The sequence below is a fragment of the Rhinolophus hipposideros genome (assembly GCF_964194185.1).
Source record: "Rhinolophus hipposideros genome assembly, chromosome: 18".
In the NCBI taxonomy this organism is placed as follows: domain Eukaryota; kingdom Metazoa; phylum Chordata; class Mammalia; order Chiroptera; family Rhinolophidae; genus Rhinolophus; species Rhinolophus hipposideros.
The window spans coordinates 17,937,051-17,954,764 of record NC_138064.1 but is presented as its reverse complement, the minus strand read 5'-3'; the positions used below and the strand labels follow the sequence as shown (position 1 = coordinate 17,954,764).

Here is a 17,714-nt window from a genome sequence, read left to right as displayed (position 1 = left end):
ATATAATCTTGCATTTTTTAAAAACAGTGTTTTAGAGCTAGGATGTGGATAGTGGTTAGTTCATGAACTTAGCCAGTATAAATAACTAGGGCATTTTCTTGATATTTCTCAGTGTTCAGACCGTATGATGTAGCTTTGTTTGCTTGTTTGTGTGTCATTATTTGGGAATTCCATATCTCAATCCTCCTTAGGACATTATGAACTCAGAAAAACAATTCCAAATATTTAATGAGTTGACGTGAAATACGGCTTTAATACCCTGATAACAGAGAAACTTCTAGCTAGATATGCTAGCTCAGCCATCTGTCCTAAATAAATATCATTTCACAAAGAGTAAAATTTTAGATGTTCTATCCACAGGAAAATTTTTAGAACATAAAAGAACAGAATGATTCTTGGCATTGATAGGCAGGTTAAACCAGAGTAAAAACTGGCTACTCAAAACCTGAGTAATCAACTGGTATCCACTTAACATGGTGATGTTTTCCCAAAAAGTGTTCAACACTCTAAAGTATGGATGCTGCTGAATTGGGTGGGGGGAGGTCTTCAATTTTAGAGCTAGAAGAAATCTTAGATCTCTAATCTCCTAATTTTATAGATGAGAAAAATGAAGCTCAGAAAGGTCATGTGATTCACTAAATTTGTACTCAATATATTTAATTTGGAGGAGGTTTGTTAATAGAATTCAATTCCTCTAGAATGAAGTGGATTTTTAAATGCTGGTAACAAAATAGTAAATTAACTGAAGAAAAATTTTGCACATGATAACTAATCAAGAAATCTTACTTTTATATTACAAAAATAAATCCCAGCTATATTAAAGACCTAAGTGAAAAGTGCAACTCTAGAAGAAAGAGAAAATAAAATTTGAGTAACTGACCACAGAATGGGGAAGGACTTTCTAATTTTAAAGGCAATTGAAAAAAATGAATCAACAGTTTTACTCATATACATATAAAAATAAGTAAATAAGAAACAAACTGGGGAAAATTACATACCACAAACATGACAAAGATTTATATCCTTAACATATAAAGAGATTATTCAAATCAATGACAAAAATCCCAATGGAAAAATAGGCAAAGGAGGTAAATAGATTATTTATAGAAGACAGATAAATGGAATGATATAAATTGCAAATATTCAACCTCATTAGAAAGAAAATGTAAATTTGAACAAGATAATACTCCCGACCATCAACCAACGAAAATGTAGTTTCTCCTCCGAAGAATCATAACCTTCAACGAAAGTGAAGGTGAGGACGAGGGCATTACAAAACACGTATTTTCAGATACTACTATTGTAAGTGAAAACTGGCACAAGCTTCATGGAAAGTAGTTGTGCAAAAACATAAAAGAAATTAACACAGTTCATACCTGTAAGTAGTAATTACTCAGCTAGGTATTTACCCTTAAGAAAAATAAATGTAGGTAAAGATTGTTGTAGAGATGTGCATGTCAGATCATTGATAACAGCAAAATTTTTAAAACATACTGGACCCTAAATGGAAGTGGTAAAGTAACGTATGTTATGAAAACGTAAGGAAAGACTCAGACTGACACACTGGGAAGGTGGGGAGTTGTGGTTAACATTAAAATTTTCTTCCTTGAAGCTTTCTATTATTTTTAAAATTCTCTATAAAAGGCATGCATTGCTTTTACAATTAGTAGGACAATTTTCAATAACAAAAAATCTTTAACAGAAATGTACTACAAATTCCACAAGTGACCTAATACCTTGTTCTTCAACTGTTAAACACAAATAAAACTCTTCAGGAATAAAGCCTGTTTTCAAAAACAAATTCAATTAGTAAAACAGGTCAAGAACTAAACACAATATACTGTTGTGTTTTTTTGTTTTGAAAAATATATTTTGTAGCTAGAAAATGCGGGGAAGGGAGAATGATAGATGCCAACAATATGTACTTCCTTTCGATCTAAGCTTTATCATCCTTGCCATTTATGACTTCTGTCCTTACCTGGTCATACCCCAGGAAGTTAAAAAAGATGATGTTTAATTTAGCAAATGCCTCACAGGGATGTGAGGGAAACAATTTTCTGGAAACAAATACCTTCTTCAAAGGGCCCCCCTTTATGTCTTCTGGAAGTCCTCCCAGGCCCTCTCTTCTGTCTGCTGATTTTCCTTCTTCATTCGCCTGTCTTTGTTTTCTCATCCATCTCCCTCACTCGGTGGCGGGTGCCTTTGGGCTCCAGTCTAATCTTGCTCACTTCTCCCTCCGTCCTATTTTCTGTGATGCCTGGATCATAGGTGCTCAACAAATGCATTTCTCAATGAATGGAGGCAAGAATAATTCATCTCAGCCAGATCTTTAAAAAAATTTTACTCTCTATGAGAAAAGGAGAAAGATCTCTTGAGATCAAAAATGATTTAGGCCCTCAACCAAGTCAACTTTGTGTCTTGTGGCTGAATGGCCATTAATGGTGACAGCAAGCTAACTAGCTATTTGGTTGCCTCCCACCTTCACCCAGTGTGATTCTTTCTAGTCACCTCTATGAGCTCAAGCACGGGAATCTGAGATAAGCTGAATGGTAGAGAAACCAAGTGATTGTAAGGGATGCTGGCCTCTTTCTGAAGAACTCAGTGCAGTTTGGTAAACGACCGCTTCCCAGTGTCGGCAGCCCAGCACACTCAGCTAGGAGTGAACTGAAGGAACACACATTCAGTTCACTCTGGGTTTCCCATAGGACTGTGCTAACTGTGCAAATCTTCTTCTTTCTGTTTTTTCTCAAGGGCCCCCCAGACTGAGATGTCTGCTGCCAGCCATCCTCTATCAGTCAGAAGAAAAAGACACCATTCCTGGCTTTTCCATGCTGGGCTGAAGCAGTTTCAAAACGTAGGTTTGGGCCAAAAGGGGATCAAAACACTCTTCCGCTACATGCTTCCCTACAGGTTCTGGAGTAGCCAGATATGGAACAAAAAAGTAGAAGTCAGAGCTCAGATGCAAAACTGGCAAACCGCAGAGGGTGTGACATGGGGGAATAAGCAGCTGCACATGTTGACTATACCTAGGGCCACTCTGATCTTTATTAATAAGGATTGTTCCAGGGTGTGGTGAACTTTTCTCAGGTCTGTGCAGATCTCTTCCATATGCCAAGATTATGAGTAATACCGAAGGACAGGAATTTGAGATTTACTGACTTGGGACGGAAACAGGTCTACTAAAAATTGAGATGAAGGTCAGATTTGATTGCCAAATTACAATGGAAATGGCATTTAATAGTTCAACAAGTCATGAGAGGTTTCTGACCACAAGCATCTGGCATTCAAGTATATTCCTTAAAGACAATCAGAATAAAATTGGCTCTTTGTTCCAATGTTTCTTCTCTTGGATTTTAAGGGCTAGTAAGAATTCTGCCTTATCCAAGCTCAAAATGTTCCCTTGATGACCTTGTTGGTTTATCCCTTAATCTCCAACCTGTAGGTATAAATCAGCACCAACTTGGATCATGTGTGCTTCTGTCTCTGCCACTTTATGTTCTGCAGTTTTACTCACACCTTTTAAAATTCCAGCCATATAAATTACTAGAGGAGACAGTATTGTCTCCATGGCTTCAATTACCCTCTCGGTTCCCACGTTTTTAGAGTGATATCTGAGTATGGTTTTAATGCTGAGATAATTTTTAGATCTGTGCTTCCCTGTGGATATTTAGTAAGAAGCATTGAATGATCTCTCTTATTTTTTTTTAAGTTTTATTTATTGTAAGTGTGTTTTTCCAGGACCAATCAGCTCCAAGTCAAGTAGTTGTTTCAATCTACTTGTGGAGGGTGCAGCTCACACTGGCCCATGTGGGGATCAAACCGGCAACCCTGGTGTTATGAGCATTGCACTCTAACCAACTGAGCTGGCTGCCCCTCACTTATTTTTTGCTGACAAAATTGTTTGTGCCTGATTTCAGGAGTCGCTGTGTTAATTTTCTGAAGGGGTAACTGCTACTAAGTAGGGAACAAGCAGTTCAAGGGAAACGCTTTATTAAGGCAAGGGTCATTTCAGTCGGGTTGGCCTCACATTAGGGCCCCACAAAATAAAACTTCAGAACACAAAGACATAAAAACACAAAGATTGAATTACAACATTCTCTAACTAACCGGAAGGATCTCTGGTAATTACTGTTTCTATTAATTATTTTTTGCTTCTCATTACAGAGGCTAAAATGTATTTATTCTACTAAAAGAATATTATCAATGCAAATATTTTAAATATTTTCTTGAGTTTAATGAACTTTGAACAGAATTAATGGATTGAATAGTATTTATTGCCCATTTTCCATTTTAGGGGAAACTCTTTACAATCCTATAGGGCAGGTGCCAGTTTTTGAATGAGATTTTTTCTTACCCAAACAATCAAGACACGTGATATCTAAAGTTCCTTCCAATGCCTATGAGTCTCAGAGGAAAACTCCAGGATACTCAGATTGCTTGTGAAAAATAACGCATCTTCATAATCCCCCAATTTGTAATAACAATAAGTTCACAGAGCAGGGAGAAAGTGATAGATAGCAACCATCAACCATAAAATTCAGTTTGGGATTTTCTTATGCATTCTACCATTTGGGGATCATTAGAATTCTTTATCCATAAAACTATCTAAATATAGATGCTTGTTTTACCTCTATAAATCCTAGTCATGTCAAGATCATGTGGGCTTAAAGAATCATCTGTACGAAGTACACACTCTCTCCCCTCTGACTGCAAAGGCCAAAATTTTACCTTGACACATTCTGCCCCACCCCCCTTTGAAGTCACCAAGATATGCTCCTATATGACTCATTAAGTTTTCATGAGCCTCCTTACAAATCCCAACCCCCAAGCCACTTCCTGCCATCTTAATTGTCTTATTATCACCATTATTCTCTCCCTCTGTGTTTCTTGGATCTTGAGGAACCCCTAATCCTTTATTCTGACTCAGCTTGCCTCAATCATGCCCAGCTATTCCTGGAACCTGAACAAAGAGAACGTTTATAAGGGTTTGTTAAAATTGTTGAGCCTTGTTCACTTAATTATGTGCAAATGTACAATAAAGGAACATACATGCCATACCTTATTTCTCTATTTTTTTTATTATTATAGGAGCGAAACATTGGAAAAGGGGAAAAAAAAACCCACAAAAACAAAATTGAAAAAAAGTTATTCCAGGCAAACCTAAGTGCTATAGCATTGACTTCCATAGACTAAAACAAGTTCTTTTTGCTTCAGTAATGGAGTGGACTCTTTTTTAAAAATTAAAGACAAATTTTTATGTAATGACAAATAAGAGCATGGCCATGTTTTAAGTAAAATATGGGTATTTAATATGATTTATTAGAGAAATATGTACTGCACATTTGTCCACAGTCTGTTATGTTCTGTTATGATATTTTCAGCAATCTTCTATTTTTGCTATCTTAAAACAACATGAAGGACTTCTGTATGCCAGATGGATTTTTTCCTTTCCACCCACTTCCCATTGCAAAAGGTTCTTTGCGTCTTACATGGAAATCTTTTATAAATTCCTTTTCCTCGTCTTTATCAACTAAGAAATTTGAATCACTCAGAAATCACCAAAGTTTGGCTGAATCAATATGAGGAGTAAGTATATTTAAGGTGAACATATATGCCTGCATGGTGTTTATTAACAGAAAATATTCACATTACACGCAAGCTCAAACCTCATTTCTACAAAAACAGGAATCACAGTCAATTGTGTCAAGAAAATGATGATGTAGCAGCATACTTTCGGATAAAGCTAAAGCACTAGAATTGAGCTATAATTGGACATTCTGTCTTCACCGGGACTTCAGCTCAAGTCTCTGGACTTGGTCCTCACAGCAAAGTCTTAATGTTTATGCTGGTTACCGCTTGAAGCAAGACCAACAGAAAGAACTGTGAAGAAAGGAGGATCAGAAAGCTTTAAGAGGAGTGAGTGGGACCTGTTCTCCTGCAAATCCGGTCCTGCATGGCAACAGAGGAACCTCAAAAATTCGAATCTAATCATCATTTTCTCTCTCTTGCTCATGAAATTCCTCACAAGAGCTCAATCTTGCTCTCGGCACACAATGTTTGGCTAAGTCTGTAGCCCTGTGTCTCTCTCACCTGGCCTGCCCTTCCCTCACCCCTCCTCCTCCCCAGGCCCCAGCCACTTGGCTCTGCCTCTAGAGCTGCAGGATTCTTTCTTCCATCAGACCCTTCACATCATCACACGTGTGCTTTCGTCTACCTGGAAAGCTCATCCTTCTTCACTTCTCCAAGCAACTCTTCTGACCCCGCAGATTCTGTCTCTTCATCAAGGACCCGTGCATGTCTCCCTAGACCAGCTGAGTCGCCCATGACAAGCTTCCATAGCAGCCTGTATAACACCATACAGGTAACTGAATTCAGCCTCCGAATTTCTTGCAGAGAGCTAGCTCCCCCAAAGACAGGGATGTATCAGGGCAGTCCCAGGGGACCAAGGCACATTGCAGGTGGTTCCTGTGTCTCCCTACTCCTTGAAATCGCATCATGCTTTCAGTTCTCCCAGCCTCTGTAGTACACACGTGTCAGGAAGGACTGTCCATCTGTCTGGGCATCTTTTCTCTACCTTTTTGTCTTCAAGCGCCTATTACGTATAAACCCAAATGAAACCGAACTCCCGAAGCTTTCTCGTATTACCTGATCAGACAACCTGTAAGGAGATAAAATTGTTATATTCATGCAGATCAGGACTTGACAGGGGTAGAGAAGAAAAGAATATATAGTTGCCACTGAGATATACCACTGAGGAGGACAAAAGCCAAAGAAAAATCATCTATTTTTCAATATTTCACTTTAGTGATTTCTCAAACATACTACTACTGTGTTTTCCCCGAAAAGAAGACCTAGCCGGACAATGAGCTCTAATGCGTCTTTTGGAGCAAAAGTTAATATAAGACCCAGTCTTATTTTACTATAAGATCGGGTATAATGTAATATAATGCCGGGTCTTATTTTAATTTTTGCTCCAAATGACGCTTTAGAGCTGATTGTTCGTCTAGGTCTTATTTTCAGGGAAACACGGTAGAGAAGATAGACCTATTTTAATTTAACAAGTATAAGACTTAATAAACCTACAGAGCAGCATTTGTATCATAGACAATATGAGATCCTTGGAGAACGTGAGTTGGATAAATCCATCCACTGAGCCAGTATCAATTTTCTTAGTTAGGTCTTTTAAAAATAAACTTGAATATTTTCAGAGAAATAAACAAATAGCATAATGACAAATTCCTCTATCTTTAAAACGGCTGAAACTAAATTTTTTAAATTGTCGGGACTTGCGGTGGACTTCTTGTGAGAACCTAAAAATACAGGTAATGAGCAGATGGCTCCATCACACAGCATGAGCATATCACTGACTTTCACTGGCTGCCTAGCTGCTATTTTTCTGGAAGAAACAACAACAACAAACAAAATCAGAATTTAAAGAGTACACAAAGCAGGATATACTTGCAAACCTTGCTTGTGAATAAACAAGTAGAGCATGATTACTGCAACCATGAAAAAAGTTTATCGGAGGTATTTCCTTCTCTCTGAATGCCTGCGGAATTACTTAAACACATTAAGTGCTGTCTTGAATGGTGACTTGTTTCCCATGTGTGAGTTTTTTCCCCAGCTAGATTGTAAACTCCCTGGAGACAAGAACTATCTTCTACCACTTTTGTGTTACTCTGGTGGCCATATTAATTCTGGTTAAAAACAAACTAAAAATCACTCCCTCCAGGAAGCCTATTTCCTCTAAAATACTTGGTACTTTAGTAGCAAACCAACACAAACTCAGGATTTTGCTATTAAGAAAAATACCTGGTTTCTACATAGCAATTTCTCAGTTTATAGGTGGGCAACTTAATATATTAGGTATTGCCTAATATGCCTGAATTCTGGCTTTCAACAATAAGCGCTAATGTTATAAAATTCTGTTTGTCTTTAAGTAGTTTCTTGGTTAAACTAAATTATTGGTAAACTTCAAATAATGCCATGATTGCTCTTAACTAGATAGATAATACAAGTTTGAATACAGAACGATAAAACCATTTTGCTTTTAGTATTTCATAGAGAATAAAAAGAAGGCTTTCACCTTATACTTAGGCTGTCTTTTCTTTTTTCCTTAGCAAAGTAATAGATGAAATGAAAGTTTGGAAAAGGTCAAGGCCAACTTTTAATAAGGGAAATAAGGGTGACAGCAGCCAGAATACACCAAATCACTTCTCCCCTAGTAATCCTTGAACAAGGAACCCTTTGACGTAGGCAGAATTCCAGGATGAGGCTGCAGGAAACAGGGAAAAGGAAATTCCAGTAGGGGTTGAGTGAGAGGGACCCTACCCTGGCAGTAGACTATGCCAAGATTCAGTTTCAGAATGTGCAAAATCCCCTTCCCACCCATGTTTCATAAGTGAATTTGAAAAGGGGAAGGAAGTAGGGTGGGTCCCAGACCTAACAAAGGGACCGAAGAAAACCGGGTGGGGAGAGGGAAGGATGCAGACCGAGTCCTTTGGGAAAGTGTTGCTCAGCACGCCTTCCATGTACATTTTATAGCCCCACATCTCTGCACGTGGAAAGTGGGAACTTGGTTCACGAGCTGCTGTTGGTATTTTCATTCTACCAGTTAATACACTACACAGCATAAATTACATTTCAGGAAAATAAGTTTTGGTTTTCTGATAAATAGAGTAATTGTATTCCAGAAACGAGGATCCATGTCTAAATATATGTTTTAATACAGCTATTTCACTGATAAAATGTAAACAGTTTATAGGTTTTCAAATCTAAGTTAGGCCTCAAATTATGCAAGCACCTTATCATTCCTTTTTCTTGTATGCTTTCCACACCTACCATGATCATCTCAATAAGTGATTGTCTGTCTCTTTCCTGCAGAACAGTTCTCCTAGTTGGCCTTCTTTCTCCGGACTAGCATGATTCTTAGCCTCCTGGCTTCTTATGCTTGTCTTGGTCCTCCCTCCCATGATTGCTGAGAAAAGATGTACTCCAGAGGCCATCAGACTTGAGTTCAGTCTTAGCCCAGCTCTGTTTAATCACTCTGCAGCCTCAGCTTTCTAATCTGTCAAACTGAAATATCATTTACCTCACATAAGCCCTCCCACACCAATCCTCCTTTTTATGAAAACTAATAAAACTAGTCAATGGCTCCTTGTTATTTCCAGAATGAAGTGAAATTCCTTAGCCCTGAAAATCCTCCACAGGCTGGTCCCAATCTCATTTCTCACTAAGTTTCTTCCTTCTCCTGCCTTTTTGTCACCATCTCCTCCCTCACCCCCAACCCTTGGTACTCGGGTGACATCGAATGGTTTGGAATTTCCAAAAAATATCTTATAATTTGACATTTCTGTGCATTTCCTAATGCTATTCTTCCCACTGGGAATTGATTTTCTTTTATTTGAATTATTTAAATCCAATCTAAAACTTACTTCAAGGTCCACATCAAATTCTACCTCTGCTGTAAGAGAGAATCCTGTTTCTCCAGGTGTAAATTCTTCTTCTAACTCCTCTGTCTCTCACTTGAAACTATCATTACTGCTTCCTTGTAGCTGTTATTTGTGTCAATGTCTTTTCTACACAAATTGACAGCAGTCCTTCAGGGTTGGAGCCTATCTATACTACTTCAAGGTTGAAGCCACCACAGTTACTCAGGATACTCTACAATATCAGCTTTAATAGAGGTGTATTGAATGAATGTGACCAAGAGTATTCTAGAATAACAGTTTTGCAATACCAACTCAGACTCTATGGGTGAGCAGAGTATCCCTAAAATCATAGTTAATTCTGAAGAAGACATATGCATCATTGCAGCAAATACCAAAGCTTTGGCCAAATAATCCAGTTTATTCTGGGCCTACCCAAGATTCTCCCTGCTTAAACTATTGTCAAAGTGTCTGGTCTAAGAAGATTTATGTAGTCCCCATACTGTGAGCCAGAACCCCCATCTAACAATTTGTTTTTGAGATGAACACTATGTGCCCTAGCATATATCTCAGTCATACTGCAGAAACATACTGCAGGAAAACAAAACAAGGTCAATATCTTATGCATCTTTTTGGCAAAGGTGACCAACCATTCTAATAATAAACAGAACATTCTGACGTCTACCACTACACCAAAGAAACCTTAACAAAAATTCAAAAATTGCATAATATAAAAGAGCACACACATCCTCCCATTACCAGTCCTCAAATGCTGTCAATTTTACCATCTAAGTGACTCTCAACATTGACAACCTTCTGATTTCCCATAGTTACCATCCTGGTTCAGGCTTACAGCTTTCACCTGACTCACTACAACAGCTTTCTAAGGCTTCCCTCCACACTTCCTCTTCTCCATTCAATTTTTCCTCTAAAGCAATGCTAGGAGATCTCATGAAGACCACATCTGATTACGCCACTTCCCATCTTCGATGGCTTTCTTTTACCAGAAAAGCAGGTCTAAATTCCTTAGGGTGGCTTACAAAATCTTTCAATTGAATTCTAGACTTCCTATAGCCCACCGCCTTCACTCCCCATGAATCATGCAGTGCTCAAGTCATGCACCTTCCTGCTGGTTCCTCTGCCTTAAACGCTCTTCCCCAACCTGCCCTTCTACGACCATCAATTATCTTTCAAAGTCAAGCTCAAAAGTTCCCACTTAGTAACACATGCCCCCCCATCACCCTTCATGCCATTGATATAATCATTGAATTAAAACTAGGAAATAGGATGCCTATAAAAGAGGTTAATTTCTTTAAAGAATTAATGACCAAACGTTAATCTCACTATCATAACAGTTAGAAGAAATAGCCAATTTCTGTCCCCTTCTTTAAGTTCTCACATAATAATTTTCAACACTTAGGAATGAATGCTGGCTAATTTTGTCTACAGCTAGTTCACAGAAAATAGGAAAACCAAGTGCTCCCTGGGAAACTTGTGATAATTATACATTCAACTTTTTAAATTTCAGAAACACCTTGGCAAAAGCAAAGAATGAAGTGTTTCTCTAATTGCATGCATTTATAATTATGGCATTTACCAGTTTAAGCAAATATTAGAAATGCCTACTCAGAAAACTCTAAATCCCTTCAATTTGTAACAAGACATACCAGCAACAAAAGCTTTATTCTACCAAATTCATGCCTTTCTCCATGCAGTACTACTTCAAAGTAGCTTTCTCATTTTGGTACATATGTATGAAAAGGCATTCTAGAACTGCAGAAACAATGTAGTTTAGTAACAAGAATGACTCACTAGGCTAACTTGAATTCTACCACTGTCTTCTTAGCTAGCTTTGGCCCAGGAATGGTGGGTGAGGTAGATGAAGCATTTTAAAAACATAAAAAAAAAGGAAATCTGTATGTCACTCTAGGGTTTGGTCATTATTGTTACTGTTATAACAAGAAGAGGAAACTGCAGACTTAGGTTTGCATTAAGTAAACTGTAGTTTCCTCTGTACATGCTGTGTGTTATAAGAGTTTTCATGAGTAAGAGCAGATGACGGCTATTGAAAAGAAAGCAAGGGCAGGAAACATGAAACTGCTTTGCCCACCTCACCAACACTGTGAACTCAGCGTGCAAGCAAAGGTATAGATACAGTGAATGCTTAAGACGTAAAAGCAATATAATCTATCAGATGTTTTTTTTCACTCTTAATAAATTATTGTAAAAAGTGTAAGCATCTAGTATCAAGTAATCCATTTAGTAGAGCACCATATAAATATCAGCCTTGAATATGGAAGCAACCTAAGTGCCCATCAATAAATGACTGGATAAAGAAATTGTGGTACATATATACACTGGAATATTTCTCAGCCATAAAAAGGAATGAAATTTTATCATTTGCAACAACATGGATGGACCTAGAGGGTATTATGCTAAGTGAAATAAGTCAGAGAAAGACAAATACCATATAATTTCACTTATATGTGGAATCTAAAGAACAAAATAAACTAACAAACAAAACAGAAACAGACTCATAGATACAGAGAACAAACTGATGTTTGCCAGATGGGAGGGAGGTTAGGGGGCTGGGTGAAAAGGTAAAGGGACTAAGAAGTACAAATTGGTTGTTACAAAATACTTACAGGGATGTAAAGTATAGCACAGGGAATATAGTCAAAAATATTGTAATAAATATGTATGGTGTCAGATGATGGGTACTAGATCTATAAGGGGGGGGACACTTTGTAAGTTATATAAATGTCTAACCACAATGCTGCACACATGAAACTAATATAAAATGGTATTGAATGTCCACTATAACTGAACAAATAATTAAATTAAATTTTAAAAAAGAAAAAATAAATATCAGCCTTGAGAGTTGATTAGTTCAACTGGTGTCACCCTGCAGGAGGGAGATAGCTAAGTTTATATTTACCACTAAGGAAGACAGATCCTTAATATTCATCTTTCCTTACTTTCAGCTTCATTAGGAAAAGTCTGTGTAGAAAGGGCCATAATTCCAATGTTTATTTGTACAGCCTCTTTCCTCTCAGAAGCACAGACACTTCTGAGTGTTAATACATCCATGGTACGACACTCGGGCAAGAAGTAAAAAATCTTACTGTTCCATTTTACAATCTTAAAATGAAGGTTTGAAGGTAATAGAGTAGATAACCATAAGAAAAGCTGCAAATCTTCTACCACTAATTTTTCCCCCCTTCTTCTGCCTCCCTCACTCCAGTTCAAGCTGTTGTTTCTCAGTCTAGTTGTGTAGGACACAGCCCCCTGGTCCATGCTGGTATTATGAGCCTTGCGCTTCCCCCTGCTGATGCAGTCAGTCGTTGGTCGTCGGTCAGCAGCTCACAGCAGCTCTTGCCAGCTGCCGGCCGCTCACGATAGTTGCCAGCCATTCATGGCAGCACACGGTAGCCCCACGGCAGCACACAGCGGCCCCCAGCAGCTCACGCCGACCTTTGGCTTCTCATGGCAGCCCGAACCGGCAACTTCGGTATTAGAAGCACCACGCTCCAACCACCTGAGCCACCAGGCTGGCCCCCATTAAATTTCTGTCTCATGTTAAAAGTCTTTACAATTATCAGCACCAAATTCAGATTTCTATTATTATATATTCAGAGGGTATTATAGTCTCATTAGCTGTAACTATAGCATTCTGAATTGAACTAAATATAAGGCAAAGGCAACACAGGTACCTTTTTAATAAGCATAACGTTTGTGGCCTAAAGCTGATGATTTCTAACCTTGGTGAAGTGGTAATCTACTGTTTGTTTGATTTTAAAAGATCTTGCCCTACGCTCAAGTTGTTTCTGGCTCATTGAATCGAATATGTGATACACTGTAAAATATATCATTCATTTTAAGGACCACTAGGAAAGAAAAATGCCCACAACTAAACTATGACATTTTCATATCACCTGTCGTTAAGACTCATCCTGATCTCAAAGATACTAAAAGGTGGGAGAAATGTGTGTCTTGAAATCAATAAAATATAGCATAAGAAACCTGTTGCTCTTCTAATTAAAATGAATTAAAAGGGAATTGTTTTGAGAAAGTTAATATTAATAGGTGCTTGGATATTGAAATATACTAAGGACACAACAGAGGTTAGAAATCAGTCTTTGATACAGTCAACTTTCAGGCTGCTTTTAACAACTAAGTCCCTAAACTTTTCAATAGTACCTAGTAAAGAGAAGGCTCCAGAGGTCTCTATTTTTACTTAAAGGCAACAGTCACCCCCGAAACAGTTCAGGTATGAGGCTTGGAAATTGCCGAATTGTTCTCCCCGCTTGAAACGCCAATTGCTATGGGTTGGTGTTGTTAGAGATGCGTGATAAACAGCCTGCCTTCCTTGACTATCTCACCTCCTCTCCTGCTCAGTAAAACCCTGGCATTTGTATTTGAGGGCCTTGGAGCAGAAAAAGCATGAAGCAATTTTTCCCCTTTCAAAAGGGTTGAAAATAAAATTCCAAGGAAGAATTAAAGTCAGAGAAAGACATGTTTATAAGCACTGAGGAATTTTCCTTTATGAGCAATCCTGGCTAGTTCAGCACTGAGAGTGAAGTCTTACAAACAACAACAAAAAGTCAACAGACAACAATGTGTAGCCGAAGAAAGTGGTCCCATTGTCTTCCCAGCATGACGGGAGCTGTCTCGGTTCTAAGGCTCAATCTGAATAACCGCTTTCAGGAGAACCGAGCAGAGCGTCCCTTTCCTCCAGTCAAACTACATCTAAACAATATAACACTTGTTGGAACACAAGTGTGTTGGAATACACTTGTTGGAACACAAACATTCATAAGCTACTGGGAAAACTCCCTTTTGGACTCTCCTGCTTGGTGAGACTATCTATAATCGGTTCTGTTCTTGTCTATTTCTAGTGACTTCAGATATATTTGTTTGGTAACTAGAACTACCCTTGTACTAAACATAAAAGTACATGTTCTTTCAGGATTCATATTCCACAAACTATCTGATGGGTTGAAATTCCCAAGGCCAAATTTGAAAGCCATCAAATTAGGATCATAAATACACATGCATTCATATTTCCTTACATGTATTCTTATTATATTTCTACATGACTTACTTTTGAGAAGAGTTCTCTTATAAATTCAGGGTCAGAAACCACTGGCTATGAGCTGTCATTTTTACTAAGGAGGATGCTTTTTGGAGAAAAAAACCCAAACACCAAGAATTTAAAATAAAATATTCTTTCCTTCAAACATACAACCGGCAGAAACCTTTTCCACCCCTTCGAATGTGCATCCCCAAGAAGAAAAGGGCTTACGTGTTCAGACTTCTCCAGTTCCTTTTTGTCTGTCTGCAAAAACTGATAGTTTTCTCTCGCCAACTTCTGGACCAGTTCAATTCGTCCGATGTCATCTCTCTCCTGAAGCTTGCACATCACCCCCGCCTTAAGAGTTGGAGAAAAAGCGAAGATATACTTAAATCCACAGTCCCAGGACATGACACCGCTGCAAAGTTCCCCTTAGAATAAGCTCATCTTCTCTGTTGCCTGGATTAAATCATGGTCTTGGTAAAACGTTTGGCCTTTCCAAAATGGAAATTGTATTATTTTAAGCTAGACCTGCCACACCAAAAGCCTTTAAGTTGAGCTCATTTATCAGTCTACTTTAACAGAGTGAAGGGCAGAGCGAACTGTATCATTTGCTACTAACGTGTACTCCTGATATGCCACTATTTGTTCCTGACAGCCTGTTTCCTGTTACATAAGCAAAGCCTAACAAGAGGTTAAAAACTCATGGGAAAGTTAGCCAGGAACCACTCCGGCAAAAAGGGTGAAGTGATACAGAGTACTAAAAATAACAATACACAACCTCCTAATTCTTTCGCTCCACCAGATCATTCCATGTACAAATACACAGTTAACAAGATCATGAGATTTCTCCCCCACCCCCACTACTGGAAAGTTACTATGGGGCATTATTAGTAAAATATCTTCAATGTTACAATGAAATACAGTGGAAAAGTTTATTAAAAATAAGCTGGAAAAATAAAAGCTGAAAATTTCATCAGGGTTTGGAAATGATCCAAGAAACATATTTTTTTTTATTATGCCAAAGTACCCAAGTCATAATAATATGAAGGAGGAGAATCAGGGACTTTGACAAGAAAAAAAAATATGTTCGTTATAACACACAAGTTATGAACTGTTTTTGCTCAAATTCTTTCAAAAATGGTTCATACTGACATATTAGGACATGAACTAATAAAGAAATCTAAAGTTACTCTTGGCAGGAATAGTCAAAACTATGGAATTTTTGTTTTAACCAATACAACCTACAGGATTTAAATGTACTCAGCAACATGACCAAATACGGAGAAGGGGCCAGAAGTGATCACAGCTTCATGGTCTTAATGCTTGTTGCTGAAGATACCCATTTTGTTGAGTGGGCATCAGAGAAATGGGACCACAGGTGCAAAGCAATGACTAAATCTTTATTCCCAGGGGCAAAGATATCTCTTTATCTAGTAGTTTTTCCAACGAGTGGGAAGGAAACAAAAAAATCTGTGAAGTGGCCCAAATCACTGATTTCCAGAGAGCAGCAAGTGGAATTCCTCCACCAAAGTCAGAAATTTATTTTTACATCCCTCACAAGAGGTCTTCCAGTTCATTTCCAAGGTTTCCTTGGACAGAAATCTCAGTTTATCTCAAGACAGCCTGTGTACTGTTGGAAAGCCAGAATTGTTGGAAAGTCCCTCATCATACTAGACAAAACTCTGAAACCACTGAACTTCAACCCATAAGTATTAGTTTTCCCTTTTAAAGCAACTAAAATTATGTCTATTTCTTATTCAATATAAGAATCTTCCAAATACGTATTTAAATACCAATAGCTATGATATCCTCCTTTGATCATTATGTATATGCAGTCCTGTATATATCTCCCTAGTTCTCTATTTTATTTATTCATTTGTTCATTCATTCACGCACTCACTCAACAGATTTTATTTGAACAACAATCATGTGCCAAGATCTACTGTAGGTTTTAGGGATATGGTAGTGAACAACAACAGAGTCCCACATATCATTGAGCTTACATTTAAGAGGGGATTTGGATTATATCATGTACAGATATGAAATATCAGATGGTAATATATGATAGGAAGGAAAAGAAAGCAGGGTAAAGGGGCAGAGAAATGATTGGAGGTGTTATTCAGAAAGGAATGTCAGGGACGGATTCTTTACTAAGATGACCTCTGAGTGGAGATCTAAAGGAAGCGAGGGAGGGTGCTCCAGGCAGAGGAACAGGAGTGCGTGGTCCCTGAGGCTAGGGCGTGTTTGGCATGCTCTAGGATGAGCAAAGAGAGCAGCATGACTGGAGCAGAGTAAGGGGGAGGGATTAGTGGGATTGGTCAGAAAGGTGATGCCAAAACCAGATCATGTAGTTTCCATACAGACAATGTAAATTGTTTAGATTCTTTTTCTGAAAAGATGGAAATCCTTCCGTGAAGGTCTTGAACATAGGACTGGCGTAATCTAACTTACATTTTAACAGGATCATTCTGTCTTTTGGGTTGAGATAACACTGTTGGGTGGGGAGAAGGAGTTGAAGTTAGAAGCCTAATTAGGAGACTAGTCTTCAGAAAAGAAATGGCTTAGAACTGGTGGTAATGGTGGAGATGGTGAGAATCAACACCAGAGAGTAAAAGATCAATGCTATTAAGATACTGCTTTAAACTAAGAAGGCAAGGAAACTATTCAGGGAAAAGTTCTACCCAAAGGTGGTTAACATTCTTTAAACATTCTGACATTTAAAGGCATGTTTTCGTTATGCAGAAAATTCATTTATGTTGACCATCTAGGATTTCTTCTCTTTCCATCCATGTCATCCTCACTGTGTTTAATATACAGTCCTGCCAGTGAATGACCCTGCGACCTCAGGACCTGCTCCATGGTTGTTTATTCAGTAGTGTGATGGATTAGACCTATCCTTCTGCTCCCCAGTGTGGCACCCTGCCTACTAGAGGGCACGTGTGGGCCTGGGGCCAGATAGGGGTGGTCCACAGGAGGATGGCACCATGGAGCTAACTAATTAGGCAGGTAGGAATGAGCCTGTTACCTCTTCCAACCAGCACAGGCTCCAAAGCTAACCTCCTCTAGACACCGATCTGGAGAGTCTTTCCTTTTGTCTGTGGGTCCCACACATTTTTTTTTTTTTTTTAAACAACCGATAATATCATCAGCAATAAAAGGATAGGACTGAGTAGAGGAAATTAAGGAGACCTTGACTTGTTTCTTTGGTT

The 17,714-nt window shown here is 38.4% G+C and overlaps 1 protein-coding gene across 4 annotated transcripts in view; it reads right to left on the bottom strand.

Annotated features, from left to right (window-relative positions):
- The window catches only part of RAPGEF5 (Rap guanine nucleotide exchange factor 5), a 207,182-nt gene that overhangs the window by 83,096 nt on the left and 106,372 nt on the right, over positions 1-17,714 (bottom strand). For all 4 annotated transcript variants that reach the window (XM_081080277.1, XM_081080278.1, XM_081080279.1 and 1 more), the window contains one exon: positions 14,734-14,859. In XM_081080277.1, the coding sequence (XP_080936403.1) occupies positions 14,734-14,859 (126 nt within the window). The remainder of the gene's footprint in view (positions 1-14,733; positions 14,860-17,714) is intronic.